Source organism: Enoplosus armatus, chromosome 12 (assembly GCF_043641665.1).
Source record: "Enoplosus armatus isolate fEnoArm2 chromosome 12, fEnoArm2.hap1, whole genome shotgun sequence".
NCBI lineage: Eukaryota > Metazoa > Chordata > Actinopteri > Centrarchiformes > Enoplosidae > Enoplosus > Enoplosus armatus.
The window spans coordinates 24,121,075-24,138,498 of NC_092191.1; the positions used below are offsets into that span (position 1 = coordinate 24,121,075).

At 40.9% G+C, this 17,424-nt stretch overlaps 1 protein-coding gene across 1 annotated transcript in view; it reads left to right on the forward strand.

The window, feature by feature from the left end:
• Positions 1–3,004: 3,004 nt before the first annotated feature.
• The window catches only part of LOC139294077 (heterogeneous nuclear ribonucleoprotein L-like), a 44,379-nt gene continuing 29,959 nt past the window's right edge, over positions 3,005–17,424 (forward strand). Inside the window, exon 1 of the mRNA XM_070915856.1 lies at positions 3,005–3,226. Within this exon, the coding sequence (XP_070771957.1) occupies positions 3,005–3,226 (222 nt within the window). The remainder of the gene's footprint in view (positions 3,227–17,424) is intronic.

Genomic DNA, 17,424 nt, shown 5'->3' on the forward strand with positions numbered 1-17,424 from the left:
CAACAGGCCGAGCTGCCTGAAAGCTGATCTGAATCACAGCTTCAGCGTGTGAAAACAGGCGGCATGGGAAAGACCAGACAGAGAGGAAGATTAAGTGTGTCTACAGGGGTTAGACAGGGAGGAACAGGAAGTGGCTCTGCTGTATTGCTTAATTCTGTGTGTGACCTCACTCCCAGGCCTCCCAAGCACAGCCACACACACACACACACACACACACATAGACATAGATACATACGCATGTCTGTAGAAGCACATGCATGCACAACATGGCTGTAACCTTGTGACTGACAGAGTCACGCATATTATTTGAGCCACTGACTAACTTGTAGCATGTTGAAACATTGCATCACCGAGGCATTTTAAGCTTGCAAGATTTCTGCAAGGGTTGTGTCTAAGAATTTTTTTTTTTCAAAGGGGCACTCCTCCAATTTTACACAAGATCAGTTCACTCGTCATGATTAGTACCACTCATGCCTGCTTCAGATAAGCTCTTAATGTTATATTGCATGCCAGTTAGTAGTTTTAAGGACTAGGCTGGCAGTATTCAAAATTGGTTTTACTGTCAACAAATCCCACACCAACAGATTCATTTGTTCATTGCGTGACTTAAACTGAACTTTTACTATAGAGACATGGAATTAGTTAACTTTAAGAAAAATATAGAATATCACCTTTAAACTTTGAAAACTGATTGTACCGATTCATAGTATGAACTGCATAATTACACAACATCTATTACACAGTGGTGAAGTGGTGAAAATGTCCTCCACCTCGACCAACCATTAAACTACCATTTACATATTAATACAACAATAATGATCCAATAATATAATCTAACACTGTCAAGGGCCATTCTGTGTAATGAGAATTTATACAGAATAACTGGTGTTATTAATAAGATTAGAGAGGGCTCTTTTCCATTTGGTTGTCTCAGTAATACATCTCAGCGAGGCAGCACGCGCCTAACCTGGAATGCAGCTTTTACTGAGGTTGATAATACATAATACACCTGTAACGTTCCTGCTGTGACTTGTCAAAATGTCTGCTATGAAAAAGATCTATTGTCAGTTTGATGCTCGACAGAAAAAAATGCCTTTTAGATTAGATCAGACTGTGAATGTGTGTATATATTAAAGAATAAAAGATTGATGTTGCATGTTAGGGCTACAGCCTGCTGTGAACAGTAAGATTATACATACAACTGCTGATGACTTCCCCATGCAGTTACAGGAAAGCAGCTACTGACCACCCTGATGACTCAGATGCTGTTGACATGATGCCATAATTTGATTAGAGCTCTGCAAAACTTTTCACTGCTGATTTTTGTAGAAGTTGTTCTTTTGACAAAAATGCATATTCACTTTTAGTTGAAAACTAAACTATTATAAGGTTCTGTTTTATTTCATAAGTGTGTGAAAAGTGGTGCATTCATATGTTGACAGGAGACCTGCCATCCCCTCCCCATGCCACCAATGGGGGCTCCCAATCTTCGGGTGCCAGGGCTAATCCCAGTTTAACCTCAAATAATACTTTCGTGGTTGAAAATGACAGGCAGACTGGCTCTAGTTGAGCTTGATGTGGAAACACTTTCTACCAAGTGACTTTCTTCCAAAGAAATTGTCCCTGTGAAAACGGTTAACAGTATCTTATCCAGCAAGAGATTACCAAAAGAGATGTTGCTGTTGCACTTTTCAAATTCACCTCTATATTGTGTTGAGGTGGAGGCAGAAATCTCAAGAGATAGTTATCTCAAAACCTGGACAAATAAAACTGTAGGGACAGATACCACTAGAGGGAAGTGAGAACAAGTTTAGGGGTTATTTAGGGGAACTGACCTCAGCAATGTGTCGCACCTCCAGGCTGTGATTGGACAGTTGGCAGTTTCATTTGGCATTGACAATGCATTACCATTTAAATAACAGAGAATTCTCCCTTGCACCTCCTCATGAAAACTAATGACAGTGCTTTGCGTTTAATATTGGCAGGTTTAAGCTACTCTCTTCTGGACAACACTGAAATGCAATACACCTCTTCACTTTGTTCTCTGTGTTGAGACTTGATTTTGAGGTGGCATGGAAAATTCATGTCCCAATGAAAAACAATTCATTCGGTTATCAAAGACAAAAAACATATGGTTTTCATGACCAATACAAGTGTAAACATGTGTTGATGCGTACACAAAAAAAGAAATACAAGTATTGTATTTTACTTTTTGGCATTTTAAATCTTCCATACAATCCTTACAATTATGTCTGGAGTACTACCCCTTTAATTTTCCCCCACAGCATAACAATAATACACAATACAGTAATAGAAAATCACGTTGATCACCATCCCACCAGCCCAAACACCCTGATCTGTAGAGTTGGGTGTCTGATCAATCAATGCAGCTAACTTGTCCCTTGGAAACTTGGCTTGACCTTATTTTGAGGACGTTATAGCCTACTTAGAAAAATGCTCAAAGGTTAGTCTCTATAGTAAGGTCTATTGATTTCCTGTGAAAAATTAAGGCAGACATGATGGATGACACAGAGAAATACCGTTAGATAAATGCTCTCATTGACACCGTGTCTCTCTCTTTTCCTATGCTCTGCAATTTGAAGTCTGCCTCCTCTGTTTCTAGCTAGCCCACCATTCCCCTCTGCGCACTCCTCTGCAGAGTGTGGAGAGCTGCCTGGTGACGCATCGACCGCCGGCCAATCATACACCGTATCTCCAAGGTGCAGGACAAGACTGACCAATAAGAGAACAGCACGGGGCGGGAAGAGTCCTGTCCGCTCACACCTCCACACACAGAAAATCACTGGTGTGGGAGAGCAGTAGAAAGACAGACAGGGACCGAGAGTGGAGCTGCGAGACAGGGGCAGAGAGAGACGAGTAGACACAGACAGGTATACGGAGGCTGCTTAACGAGGAGACACTACAGGAGAACTGCTGACATGGACGTGCCAGTCTGACCAGCTCCAGACACAGTCTCTCCAACAGGTCCACCGCAGCCGCGAGCATGTCGACGGTAGAAGGAGCCGGCCAGCGCGAGGAAGGGGAGTACGGAAGGGCGGCGAAGCGGCTGAAAACGGAGGAGAGGGAGGCGGAGGAGAGAGAGGAGGGGGAAGAGGAGCTGGAGGAGGGGGAGGATTCGGACTCCGGCTCGCTGCCCGGTAACGGAGAGTCAGCGGTGGACAACCGGGCCCGGTGGAGCGCCAGCCAATACGGAGCAGGACGGAGGGTGAGGAGAGCAAAAAACAAACAAAAAAACAATTATCTAACGTTACCCTGCAGCACAGCATCACAGGCGGCCGCGTGCGTGTGCGCGTGCGCGCGCGCCCGCGTGTTTGCTGCCGCTGTCATTGTGTCAGAGAGCGAGCATCTCCTCGCTGCCACACTACAGGTTACTGCATGTCAGCTGTGCATCACGTACAGCAACCCAGGTTACGTTTAAATAACAAGTAACATGCAACAATTTATGCTTTCAAACTAAACCATTTGTACACTGATAAATATACCCTTGAACATTTTGTCCCTACTTTTTTATAATGATTTTTTCCCCCTCCAGTATAAAAGCTATTGCTGCACATCAGATTTTGACTCAGGTATTTGGGGGTGAAGTTAATCTGGCTGATTTTGTTACCAGTGGGGCTGCAACATTTCTTCCCAGCTCACTGGGAACTGTGATGAGTTTCAGAACACTTGGAAGGGTTACTGTAGCAGCCTACTGGCAGACACTCAGGGGCCCAAGAGGCCAAAACCAGAGCCACTGTTTGGAGGAAGTGTTAACATTTCCCATTGGAAAGTCAAAGGACTGATCCCAGTCTCAGTCCTTTTTAATATTGAGGGTCTGGCAATCTTGAGCCCAGTCTGAGATTTATTTTAGATTATGATTTTGACAATGCATATTTAGGCTACTTTCAGCCCATCTTGCGTTTAGTAAAGCAATGTTTGAAGACAGAATAGTCCTGATTTAAGATTTCAGTCTGTCACTAAAGCGATTTGTGAGCACTGCTGACGTGCCAAGTTGCACATGGTGCCAGCGTCACGTGTCACAAATGATTGTTGCTCGCAAATTTGCAGATACATTTGCGGGTCCGACAGGGCTCTTGCACTCTCATGAATGTGCCGAGTGTACGGTGTTTGTATTGGCTAGTGAAATGTGTCAAAATGAACACGAGGAAATTATCTCATGTTGCAAACGTGCTTGAAACAGGGCCCGTGGTTGATTTGGCGACCCCTGTGGTTACTGGTAGTAAAGGTGAAGGTGTTTTAATAATACAGGTCCCATAGTTCTGTTTTTTTTTAATTATACTTGTATCAGTCAAGACTCTCATAATATATCCCTGAACACCAATGGTAAGTTGGGGTTTGGTTAATTTATAGGGATAATGGCTGTCTACATTACCTTAAAGGAGTACTTCAGCATTTTGGGAAATGCTCTAATTTGCTTTCTTTCTGCGAGTGAGATGATCAATCTCATGTCTGTGTGTTACAGAGCTGGAGTGGAGAAGCAGTAAGAAAACAGCTAGCCTGGCTCTGTCGAAAGTAAAAAAATACACCTGCTAACACCTCTAAAGCTCACTGATTAACATGTTGTATTTCATGTTTTTGTTTGTTTAATCTGCACACAAATAGAAATATGAAACTGAGTTACCTGCTGGAGGTAACAGCCAGGGACAGCATCATGAAGTCTCGTTTTTAACCAAAATGTTGTACTATTCCTTTAATATTGAGTACTTCCCAATGCCAAATTTCATATGATATATATAAATATATATATAATTGCTGACATGTCAGTACTTGAAACTGCTGGCTGCTCTTCATTCATTTTGTGCTACTGTGCACTCTCTCCAAACACTGGGCATTAGGAGCCAATTCCAGTATGGTAATAGAGTACATGGATCAGGTTTTATGTATCTAATAATAATAATAATAACGACCCATTCAGTACCTTGAGTAGGATCTGATCCTGATTTGGCCGGCTGGCTCAGGCCAACCACAATTCCTCTCCTGATCGGACTCTTCAATTATTTTGTGTCAAACAAAGACTAGACAGCAGAACACAAATCAGTATTTAAAGCCTTTACTGTGAAAAGCAACTGGAATACTAGCCCAACACGCTGCCTGTATATAGACTGTTGCAGGGATGACGTATTTTTGTAGGCCAACCCGGAAGTTAGCATCTCCCTGGTTCCCTCGACAAAAAGCCAATGGGAGTTTTCCATGGGATTTTGGATCGTTGCACAAAATAAATTCTGTGGTTTATGATACTTATGATAGATATTTTGTTCAGCAAGATAATCTTCACTAATGAACACCACTTTTAGGATTTTTGAAGCGTAAATGGAATTGCCAGAAGTAAAAAGTCAACGTTAGGCTACACCACGGTTGCATTACTTCAGAGTACAGAGAGACACGCAGAGTCCTTTTCAGGGTCAGGAGATTAAATAGTGAAAGGGACATCCATGGTGCTTACATACTGTACAGTGTTTCCCCGAGGATTTTTTTTCCAGGAGCGTCGTTTAAGTGCCTGAGTTTTATTTTGCGCTGACAGGAGTAGGGCTTTAGACACATATTTGTACACAGTTGTAGGTGTCGAATTACGTTTAATAAAATGCTTAGTTTAGATAATCAAATCATATCAGAAAACATGGCCTCGTAAAACCCACGCCGTCTAGGTTACATTCGTTAACCGTGAGTTTGAGCCGATATTTGCTACTGACGTTTCTACCCTGGAACCACTCCCCTATACTAGTGGTTCCCAACCTTTTTCGTAAGGGACCCCCATTTTACCATTGTATATACACTGACGACCCCCCCACCCCCTACGCACATACAATTACAAAAAAGTAGCCTACTTCTTTTGAAATATCTTCATGTATATTTCATTATATTCATTGCATAAAAAACAATAACAGCACAGAACAATTAACTGTACTGTTAGCCTAAATAGTGAACGTAATACCTGCATGCAATATGATTTTCTATTAATTTCACTATCATACATATGTTTTAATAGTCCAAGCAGCCTGGCTTTATAAAGAATAAATAAAGATATAAACTAACTAACTAACTAATAACAAATTAGTTAACTTAAATTTAATTGTTAGTTGTCTTCACAGAAATGAATTAAATGCACGTATATTCTATTTTATTTGTATAGGAATTCTTACACCCTTAAAATCATGGTTGCTTCATGACCCCCCCCCCTTTGTGGAGCTTTGGTGACCTGTCAGGACCCCCAGGTTGGGAACCACTGCCCTATAAGCCCACAAGCAGGAACATTTTGACAGCGAACTCATGTAACGTTTCAGTGTGTGTGTGAGTTGGTACAGTGTGGAATTTATTATTTTCGGATATTAGAGTTTGGACCGTAACATATACTTTTAAGAATAGCACTGGCAGATCTATGGCACTATCAACATATAATGTTCCATTTGCAACTTCAATCACAACATATAAGACATGTATATATACATTTTATACATTTAGATCACTGTAAATCAATGTGTTAGTTTTTGTTTTAGTCCAGTGTCTCGTACTCTTTGTTATGAGTACATTATGATTATATCTCCTCACTGTCACTTCACCTCTCATACAGCATCTCACAAGAAAAGAATTCCATTTTTCAAACATTTGAACTTGTTTACATTATTAACAGGTTAAGAGATAAAAATCAAATCTTCAACAGCGAGCACAATTCTAATATCGTGGTCAGTGTCGTGTACATGCAACTGTTTGCCGAGATAAATAACCAACAGAGTAAACAGAGAAGTGGGGCGTTTTTTGGTTCCAGTAGACAGATGTAACATATACGTGTGGCTATCACTGTCAACCACACTGTGTTAGTTCACTGTGTTTCCCTTCTCACTGTCTCCCCATTACAGGATGCATGGGTACTAGATTGGCCAACACACACACGCACACGCACACACACACACACACACACACACACAGTTGTCTTTCTATACTTCTGAGGACTTCTATTGACATAATGCATTTCCTAGCTCCTAACCGTAACCATCACTACTAAATGCCTAATCCCAACCGGAACCTAAACCTGATTCTAACCCGAACCTTAAAACAAAGTCTGAACCTTCAAACAGTCCTTCGAGGTAAGTATTATTGTTTAAAACTGAAGTTGGTCCTCACAAAGAAAGCAATACCCCCCCCCCCCCACACACACACACACACACAAGCCTGAGTGAATGTGGTATCACCTTGCTGTATAATCAGCATTACATGCATGTAGTCTAGTTTCCACACACACTCAGGTATGCATGCCCGTACACAGTTACACACACACACACACACACACACACACACACACACACACACACACACACACAAACACACACATGTCACGATCATTAACGGGTGATTAAGAAGATGGATGGGCTACTTAGGGATGTTCATTCCTCCAACCATTATTTACAGTCGGAAAGATACATTACAAGGGTTGCAATACAAGCATTGGGAAAAAGATATCCATCAAACATCTAATGATTTCTTTCGGGGGTTTTTTCAATTCAATTTTATTTATATAGCGCCAAATCATAACAGAGGTTATCTCAGGGCACTTTTCACACAGAGCAGGTCTAGACCTTACTCTTTATAATATTATTACAGAGACCTAACAGTTCCCACCATGAGCAAGCACTATGGCGACAAAAAAACACTCATACAGCACATAGAGATGTAAAGTAATAGTAATGGTAATGGTAGTGGTAATAATATTAATACTGATAAAAATAATAAAAGTAATAATAATGATAACAATAATCAGAAGGAGAGAGGAGCTCAGTGCATCATGCGAAGTCTCCTGACAGTCTAGGCCTATAGCAGCATAACTAAGCACAACTATAACTCCCCCCTTCTGGCATAGGCCTACAGGTTTTTCCGTAGCCCAGAGCCATGTAGAGAGAGAGAGTTGCGTCAACTCCGTTCTCTAACTAGTTACCAAAAATGGCAGTTCTGTCTCTCTGTCTTCCTGGAACTATACCATTCAGCTCTGGCAAACCAATCATTGCTGGTTGACGTTAAACGCACCAGTACTGGTGTGGGAATGTCGCCACAGACGCCAGATTTAAAAACTTTCATTCGACATTCACTTACATCTAAAAGTCCTGCACTCCAGCTTTAAGCCTACTCTTAAATGTGGGGAGGGTGTCTGTTTCCCGAACCCAAACTGGGAGATGAATCTTCAGTTGCCGTCGGATCCTCATACCCACATCAAAGACCCCTGTAGAGCTGAGGCCTGCTACAGAGGAACTGTTAACTTTTAAATTTGGTCTGGTTGTTTCAGATTGAATTTTGTTTAAGGTTTTCTGTACAAATATCTGCCCGCGAGCCAGTCATGGTGATGGTCACCTATGCTTACAAATTCAGTTTCAGCTAGTGTGTGCACATGCACTTCTTATTTCTTAAATGTCATGTAAACAAGAAACCCGGTGTCCTTAACCAGGGTAGGAGATTAGAGAAACCTGATTTCCCTAGCATATATGTAACTAGGTTTCAAACAGTCTGTCTACACCGGAGTTGTCTCACCAGCATTTCATTTGAATCAATACAGCTACTGTTCTTCTTCTGCTTTTCATGCATGTAACTTCAGTGATTGTGTTTTCATGGGTGACTACAGTCTGCATTGTGTCTGAATGTATCCTGTGTATATACTGACTTCAGACAGAGAAAGTGTCGCTGTGACTGTAGAGCGGCTGGATTAAAGGAAAGATTGTTACATGTTGCAATGCATTGTTGTATTCGAAATAGTTCAATTCAAAGTCCAAATGAAGGTGTTAGCCTCTAAATAACAGACACACTGACATGCTCTCGCTGCAGAGCCTGTCCTTTAACTAAAACCTCAGCAGTGTTGGACTATGGCGGGCCAAATCGCACCTGATGGTTGGCCATCACCCTGTATGGTAGCTCGCTGCCATCGGTGTGTGAGTATGTATGTGTGTGTGAATGGGTGAATGAGTGGCAAAAACCTTGTAAAGTGCTTTGGATAAAAGCGCTGAATAAATGTAGCCATTTCCCAATATGTCAACAAGTAAGTTACTACAAAGTATGTAAACATCCTGTGTGACCTGATTTCTGAGTGTAACCTGATTTCTTGTGTGCATGTTGGGTCAGAGCACACAGATAAAGATCTGCAAATCGTAGCTATGATTTTTAGCCATGCTAGTGGTGTAGCTCTAGGGACCACCATTTTGGTCCAGACTGAAATACCTGAACACCTATTGGATGGATTGCTTTGAAAGTTTATACAGACATTCATGATCCCCAGATGATGGCGAATCTTACTTTGGTGATCCCCTGACTCTTCCTCTAGCGCCACCATGTGGTTTTAAGTGAAAGGTCCCAACAGCTGTTTGATGGATTGCCATGGAATTTATATCATCATCTTATATCATGACATTCCCATGTCCCCCTCAGGATGAATTGCAATAACTTTGGTGATCCCCTGACTTTTCATCTAGCTCCAACATCAGGTCAAAATTTAAACTTGACCTTGTTAGCTGATTAGGGTGTAACGATTCACCAATGCAAAACGGAATCCGGGTTTAACGTTAAAGATGCGACTACATCGGTACACGGACCCCTGGATCGATCTAAATGGACCAAGAACCGGTCGACGGCCTGATTCTAAAAGTTACAAATCGGTTGACTGAAACTATGATGCTAATTCTGCACAGCGTCTCCGGTTACAAATAATTTTACATGTGGATTTGTTAATTAAAACAGTTGCACACTATCTGCTATTTGTAAATTGTATTTTACATTTATAAAAGCTGATTTGTGATTAGCGCTGCAACTAACGATGTCATTATTGGTGAATCTGCTGATTTTCTCCACGATTAATTGTTCAGTCTATAAAATGTGAAAAAAAGTGACGTCTTCAAATTGCTTCTTTAGTCCGACCGACAGTCCAAAACCCAAAGACTCTTCATTTACCGTCATAAACGACAAAGAAAAGCAGCAAATCCTCACATTTAACAAGCTGGAACCAGCGAACATTTGACATTTTTGCTTGAAAAATGGCTAAAACCATCAATCCATTATCAAAATAGCTGGCAATTGATTTTCATTCAGTTGACCAATTGTTGCACCTTTATTTGTGATATGTACATTGTACGTAATTGTTCATAAAAGTCCTGTTTTACATATTATTTGTGTGTGTGAGAGAAAGAGAGATCGCCAGCATCAAAACCAAACAGATGCCCTTTGGTGCATTGTATCAGGTTGAACTGTGAGATTGTGTGTAGTGCCATGCTGTATTGTCAGACACTCTGTGATGTGTAGTGTTATGTTGTACTGTGTGCTGTGCACATTGTGTTCCGACTGAATGTGACAGGATGTGGAAGGGAGAAAAAAGGCCAGAAACATCTAAATTCAGATTGCAAATTTCAACAGTGCTCTGTCCAAGATAGAGTTGCAGAAAAACAACCCATGACAGACTTGATATCATTCATACCACAAGATACTGGATCAAAAATATTTTTAAAAATCCTATATACAGTGCATCCGGAAAGTATTCACAGCGCTTCACTTTTTCCACATTTTGTTATGTTACACCCTTATTCCAAAATGGATTAAATTAATTTTTTTGCTCAAAATTCTACACACAACACCCCATAATGACAATGTGAAAAAAGTTTTTTTGAAATTTTTGCAAATTTATTAAAAATAAAAAACTAAGAAATCACATGTACATAAGTATTCACAGCCTTTGCCATGAAGCTCAAAATTGAGCTCAGGTGCATCCTGTTTCCACTGATCATCCTTGAGATGTTTCTGCAGCTTAATTGGAGTCCACCTGTGGTAAATTCAGTTGATTGGACATGATTTGGAAAGGCACACACCTGTCTATATAAGGTCCCACAGTTGACAGTGCATGTCAGAGCACAAACCAAGCATGAAGTCAAAGGAATTGTCTGTAGACCTCCGAGACAGGATTGTCTCGAGGCACAAATCTGGGGAAGGTTACAGAAAAATTTCTGCTGCTTTGAAGGTCCCAATGAGCACAGTGGCCTCCATCATCCGTAAGTGGAAGAAGTTCGGAACCACCAGGACTCTTCCTAGAGCTGGCCGGCCATCTAAACTGAGTAATCGGGGGAGAAGGGCCTTAGTCAGGGAGGTGACCAAGAACCCGATGGTCACTCTGTCAGAGCTCCAGAGTTCCTCTGTGGAGAGAGGAGAACCTTCCAGAAGGACAACCATCTCTGCAGCAATCCACCAATCAGGCCTGTATGGTAGAGTGGCCAGACGGAAGCCACTCCTTAGTAAAAGGCACATAGCAGCCCGCCTGGAGTTTGCCAAAAGGCACCTGAAGGACTCTCAGACCATGAGAAACAAAATTCTCTCGTCTGATGAGACAAAGATTGAACTCTTTGGTGTGAATGCCAGGCGTCACGTTTGGAGGAAACCAGGCACCGCTCATCACCAGGCCAATACCATCCCTACAGTGAAGCATGGTGGTGGCAGCATCATGCTGTGGGGATGTTTTTCAGCGGCAGGAACTGGGAGACTAGTCAGGATAGAGGGAAAGATGAATGCAGCAAAGTACAGAGACATCCTGGATGAAAACCTGCTCCAGAGCGCTCTTGACCTCAGACTGGGGCGACGGTTTATCTTTCAGCAGGACAACGACCCTAAGCACACAGCCAAGATATCAAAGGAGTGGCTTCAGGACAACTCTGTGAATGTCCTTGAGTGGCCCAGCCAGAGCCCAGACTTGAATCCGATTGAACATCTCTGGAGAGATCTGAAAATGGCTGTGCACCGACGCTTCCCATCCAACCTGATGGAGCTTGAGAGGTGCTGCAAAGAGGAATGGGTGAAACTGCCCAAAGATAGGTGTGCCAAGCTTGTGGCATCATATTCAAAAAGACTTGAGGCTGTAATTGCTGCCAAAGGTGCATCAACAAAGTATTGAGCAAAGGCTGTGAATACTTATGTACATGTGATTTATCAGGTTTTTTATTTTTAATAAATTTGCAAAAATCTCAAAAAAACTTTTTTCACGTTGTCATTATGGGGTGTTGTGTGTAGAATTTTGAGGAAAAAAATGAATTTAATCCATTTTGGTATAAGGCTGCAACATAACAAAATGTGGAAAAAGTGAAGCGCTGTGAATACTTTCCGGATGCACTGTAGAATGTACACAAACCTCTAGGAGCCATGATATATTGCAGGGTCTAACAGGCACCAATACATTGGCAGTCAGATAAGAGTGGCTTGAGCGTTGATTGAAATTCTCCAACTTTGTTTGAACTGTGAAGTGAATTATTTTGGATGGCACCCAGCCCTGCTGTCAGAAAAATGCGTGCTAGAACTAAAGGGAGCAACTGTGCTCAAGAAGCTTTAGCAGTGATAAACCGAGAATCACTTGAATGCCAGTCCGAGGTTAACATTGCTCATAAATACAGTGATGACTGCGGGCTTTGCAGTTATTAATGAGCCTAAATGCTATGTGAACATTATCTAAAGCATAATTGCACTAAGTATATCCATTTATGCATTATACATCACTATATAGCACAGACAAGAAAGTCACGGAAACAAGTGTCTCATGAAAAAAGGCCTTGTTTCTGAAATACAAATAATAGTCAGCAATTCAAATTCCATATGTTTGTGTTAAAAACACACTCACTTTTTCATGAAAGGGTTACAATAGATGAGGGGGAGCTTCGATGGGTTCTTCCTGTCTATGAGGTCAGTGTGAGGACGGTGTGTTTGGCGTGCAGGGTGTATTCATGTCACCACTGTGTCCTGGAAGAACATATTTTACAACCAAACCCTAACTTCTAGCTAATAATGTAATATTATATACATATGTATGATGTGCATTTGTATGTATTGTCAAAAGTGTGTACTCATACAACTATGTCAGTACTGAAACTGTAGGCGCTGTGTGTTATTGCAAGGTCAGGCCAGGTTGAAATGAAACAATCAACTGGGTTCTGTTCTTCATAATATGTGGATATCTGAGTTAGCATGATTTGATTGTTGATGATTTGACACAGTCCTGGATTTTCCAGTTCTTCAAAGGTGGCTTAAAGTTGATCCATAGCTGAGTGCGAAAGTGCAGTTTATAGTTAACTGGATCCTGATGAAGACTTTTCACACATGAAGTCATGTTCAGATGCAAATGTCTCCCTTTCATTAGAGGCAGAATTGATGATTTCATGTTAAAATGAATTATTGAGAAGTCATTGAAATCTGTCGGTGTATTAGTATTAAAGAATTACATTTTCACAAAAATATGAAAAATACAACGACATTGAAATGTATAAATGTATAATTAATTGATAATTAATGTACACAATTTCTATTCGTTGTCATTGTCAAGTAATTTCTCAGGCAAAGTGCTGCTTCCTTGGCAGATTAACATTCAACATTTGAGAACTTTGGCTCTTTTGTAGTAACTCGGGTGTCAGTACTAGTAATTTCAAACAATACCCACCCCAAAGTTTTTTTTTTACAGTCCTCTCTAATCAATGCAAACTTTAAGATAATCTAATCCAATCCAATCTAATCTTTAACTTAATCTATAACCAAATCTAATCTAAATTTTAAACTAATCTAAATGTAATCTAATACAATCTAATCTAAATTTTAACCTAATCTAAATGTAATGCAATCTAATGGGTACATAGAATATAATAGAGGTGTCTGATATGAAAGAAGGAGTGTGTGTTTTTAATGATAGACTGTGGGTGGACCTCGGAACCCTTTGGGGGGGGGGGTCCGTGGGCATGCTCCCCTGTAAGAACATTTTAAAATGAAATGCATCACTTCTTCTGCAGAGGTTCACAAAATGTGACCTACTCCATGGCTTGCTCACTAGGTCCCCCCCCCCCCCGCAAGAGACTATTGTGACAATCGTAGTGACAATCAAATGACACGTTACTAAAATCTGTTAAAAAAGCAGCTTTACTTGCGCGACATTTTTGAGTGAGTGAGTCATTTAATAGTTTTAGTATTCAAATGACAAATCCCCGTTTTAATGTCAAACGGCTCCATTGTGTTTGTAACGGTCAGGATATTTTAGTTGAGTGTATTTTGTTTTTTTGCTCACAGCATCTTAAACTCAATTTCATCAGAATCAGGAATACTTTATTGATTTATTCGGGGAAATTAGACAGTACTGGTGCTCCCATTCAAGAGTAGAAAGTAGCATGAATTTAGAAATAAGAGTATGTACAAACATAGAAAAAATAAAAAATATACACATTTACAATATTTAAGTGAAAAATAAAGTAAAAATATATACAAAAACAATGCATATGTATATACAGTATATATATATATATATGTATGTATTGCTCTGTTGCGCATGTGCACTTGTGACATTTAAAGTGTAAATGACGAGGTAGTGGTTGCTGACAGAGGTGAAATAAGTCCAAATTTTGTTGTATATTTTGTCATGTATAAGTAAAGGTAATCTTCATTGGGAGACTTAGTTGTAGTAAACCAACAGATCAAACTGATTTCTCAATAACCGGCATGTTCTCATCCATCAACATTCTTTCATTATAAGAAGAATGTTGAAGAATGAAGAATTGAATTGAATGTGAAAGAATGTGGCCCTGCTCTTCAAACATGGTGCAACCAATCCAGGTTAACGTGATGTCAGACACCTAATATGATCCTGTGAATTCTCATCCAGCTCGTTCGGGTGAAGTTATCTTGATTATACCAGTGCCCTCTTGAAATAAACGTGAAATAAACAACAAGGCGACGTGAGTAGAGAGTCAAGACCATGATCAGCACTCGCACTCATTTGATTCGGTGAGTGCTGATCATATGATTGTACTTATGATTGGCTGGTGTGACACTATGGGTACAGACAAGGTGGTTTTCTGCAGCTGGACAGTATTAAACAGTATTATTAGATTTAAAGCTGAGGGATTTAAAGATATTCTAACTATTGCCAAATTCATTTTTCACTATTCCAATTCCAAAGTCATTTGTGTCTGAAAAATGAGTTCACGTATGGAGATCAACTTGAAAGATTTTGGTCATCATCTAGCTCAGCATAGGCCTGCACTTTGACAGGTTTTGACTTTTTGTGACAACAGCTCCAGATAAACATGAAGCCATTTCAATCAGGAGAGGCTTCATACGAGTGAACAAATATTTTATTGACACGTCCATATGAAGATGAGAAATGTGAAGAGTCATTGGCGATTAGACCCCATCGTATTTTAAAGGGGGGGGGGCAGTGAAGCTGTGAGGCTGACGGCTGAAGACCTGGATGTGATAAGGAGTGGTCTTCTGATGAGCTCCACCCAGACACTGAATGTGATGACTAGAGGTGAGTGGGGTGGAGAAGCGTTGCAGCAATTCCACACTGAAATGACAGCTGACAGCAAGCGAGAGGAGAACAAATATGATTGGCTGATACAGATTGTGGCTAAATCTGGTTGGATAAGTGAGAGATCAGCTGATTAGAGAAACAGGAAGAGAGAGAGCAGGATGTGAATGAATGAGGCATTAAGTCTTCCTGATTGAACTTACACTGAGCTTCATTAGTGCAGAACTGAGAAATCCAGAATTGTGTGAAATCAAGTCAAGCATACAGAAGGACTGGTTGACTGGCGGTTAATGTACTTTTTAGTTTTCTGGTGGGAGTGACAGTTATGTAACCCTTCCTAAAGGTAATTGTGACCTTGAATCAGCATTTTATGGTGTAATAGTGTTTTTTAGTTTCTGGCCCAAGCAATGCCAATCGCAAAACCACCAAATAATGCACAACTTCTCAACCACTTGGTTTGTTATTAATGAGAAACCAGGTCCTAGGATCTATCTAAACTCTGTTCTAAATCCAAACCAGGAAGTCGTCTTGTTGCCAGGGGAATTGAAGTGTTGGCTATTTGTGTTAGTGTGCGAGCTGATGACTAAGAGCATGACTTCATGCTAGGCTGAGAGCAGTGAGAAGATGGCGGCTGTCCAGTCAGTGTTCTGCAGGCTGCAGCACAGAGAGAGAGAGAGAGAGAGATATGGTATTTTCAGACTGCACTGCTGACTTAGAACATGAAGACTCGGAAGGGGCTTTAGAAGAAAAAAGAAGTGGAAGAAAGATACTGTATGACACAATACTACTGATGTCATTGGTCATTGCATTTTCTTTAGATGCACTTAAAAATGTGGTGATTGTGGATATTACTGCTATGAGTTACTGAAGAAGAAAGAATCGCTCAAAATGAATGATTGCTACCTGCTCAATACTTATTAGCCAAGAGCGCATTTGACCCTTCCACACAACAGAGCCATCGCTAATCCACCGTCCTAGATCTATGCAACAAGCATGTCGCAGTTTTGCTTGAATGTTAGGGAAGTATGCTAGAAAAAAACACGTGGCAACAGTATCTTGACACAAGGGAAATATTCTAAACTGAATGTACCTAAACTATATGTTGTCCATAAGTCAATGCTATTTTTGAAGGGGCCCTATTATGCTCATTTCCAGCTCTATATTTTTATTTTGGGACACCACCAGAGTAGCTTTGCATGATTCAGTTATCAAATAAGTGTTGCTGTGCTCAATGGCACATGACGGCAACAGTAACTTGGCTTGGAAAATAGAGATATGGGACACTTATCATACAAATCAAACATCAAAAACGATAGATGCTGCTGGAGCTGAGTGTTTCTAGGGACTGGGCCTCACTGATTACTGTACAAAAACACACAACTTTCTTCACTGATATTAGTGAAACTCCATCATTTTATGGAGAAAATGTGTTCTGGTTTTCCCTCTGATGTCCTCCGGCTGCTCTGCCTTAACTCTCTGTGTTTTACGGAGTTTCCTGATGGACAGAAAGCTTTATAAAGTAACTGCTAACTGCTGCTAACTGTAGCTGCTGTTAGCTCAGTTCGCTCTGAGCACCAGGGAGGTGTTGGTGTTTACACTGCCAGCATAGGAACTTTGGACCGCCGGGAGGAGGAGGTTTTCAGTCCTGGGCTCTGAGAGTAGATGGTTACAGTCAGCTAACTAAGAGCATAGATATAGATATATATCTGTGGCTAAGAGGACTGCTAGATGCACAGCTAACTAGCAAACGGCAGCTACAGTTAGCAGTAGTTAACGGTTACTTTTGCAACAAGTAAAGCCATCTGTCCGTCAAGAAACTACCTACTAACCTACCTCCTTTCCTTCACAACAGAGAAAGCTCTTTCTGTGAGACATACTGAACAACCTGAGTATTAGTAAAGAGCAGTCCTCAGCAGGGCAGCCCAACAACTCAGAAAGACTGAGCAGGTGGACAGCGCGTCCCTCTCTTCCCCCTCCGACATTATATATATGACAGAAAATAAGGAAAAGCATAATATTTCCCCTTTAAACAGCTTAACGGCAGCCTGTGTTTTGCTGTACTCTCTGGTTGTGTGTGTGGTCAGAAGAGTGCTCTGTTGCACCTGTAGCCACACCCA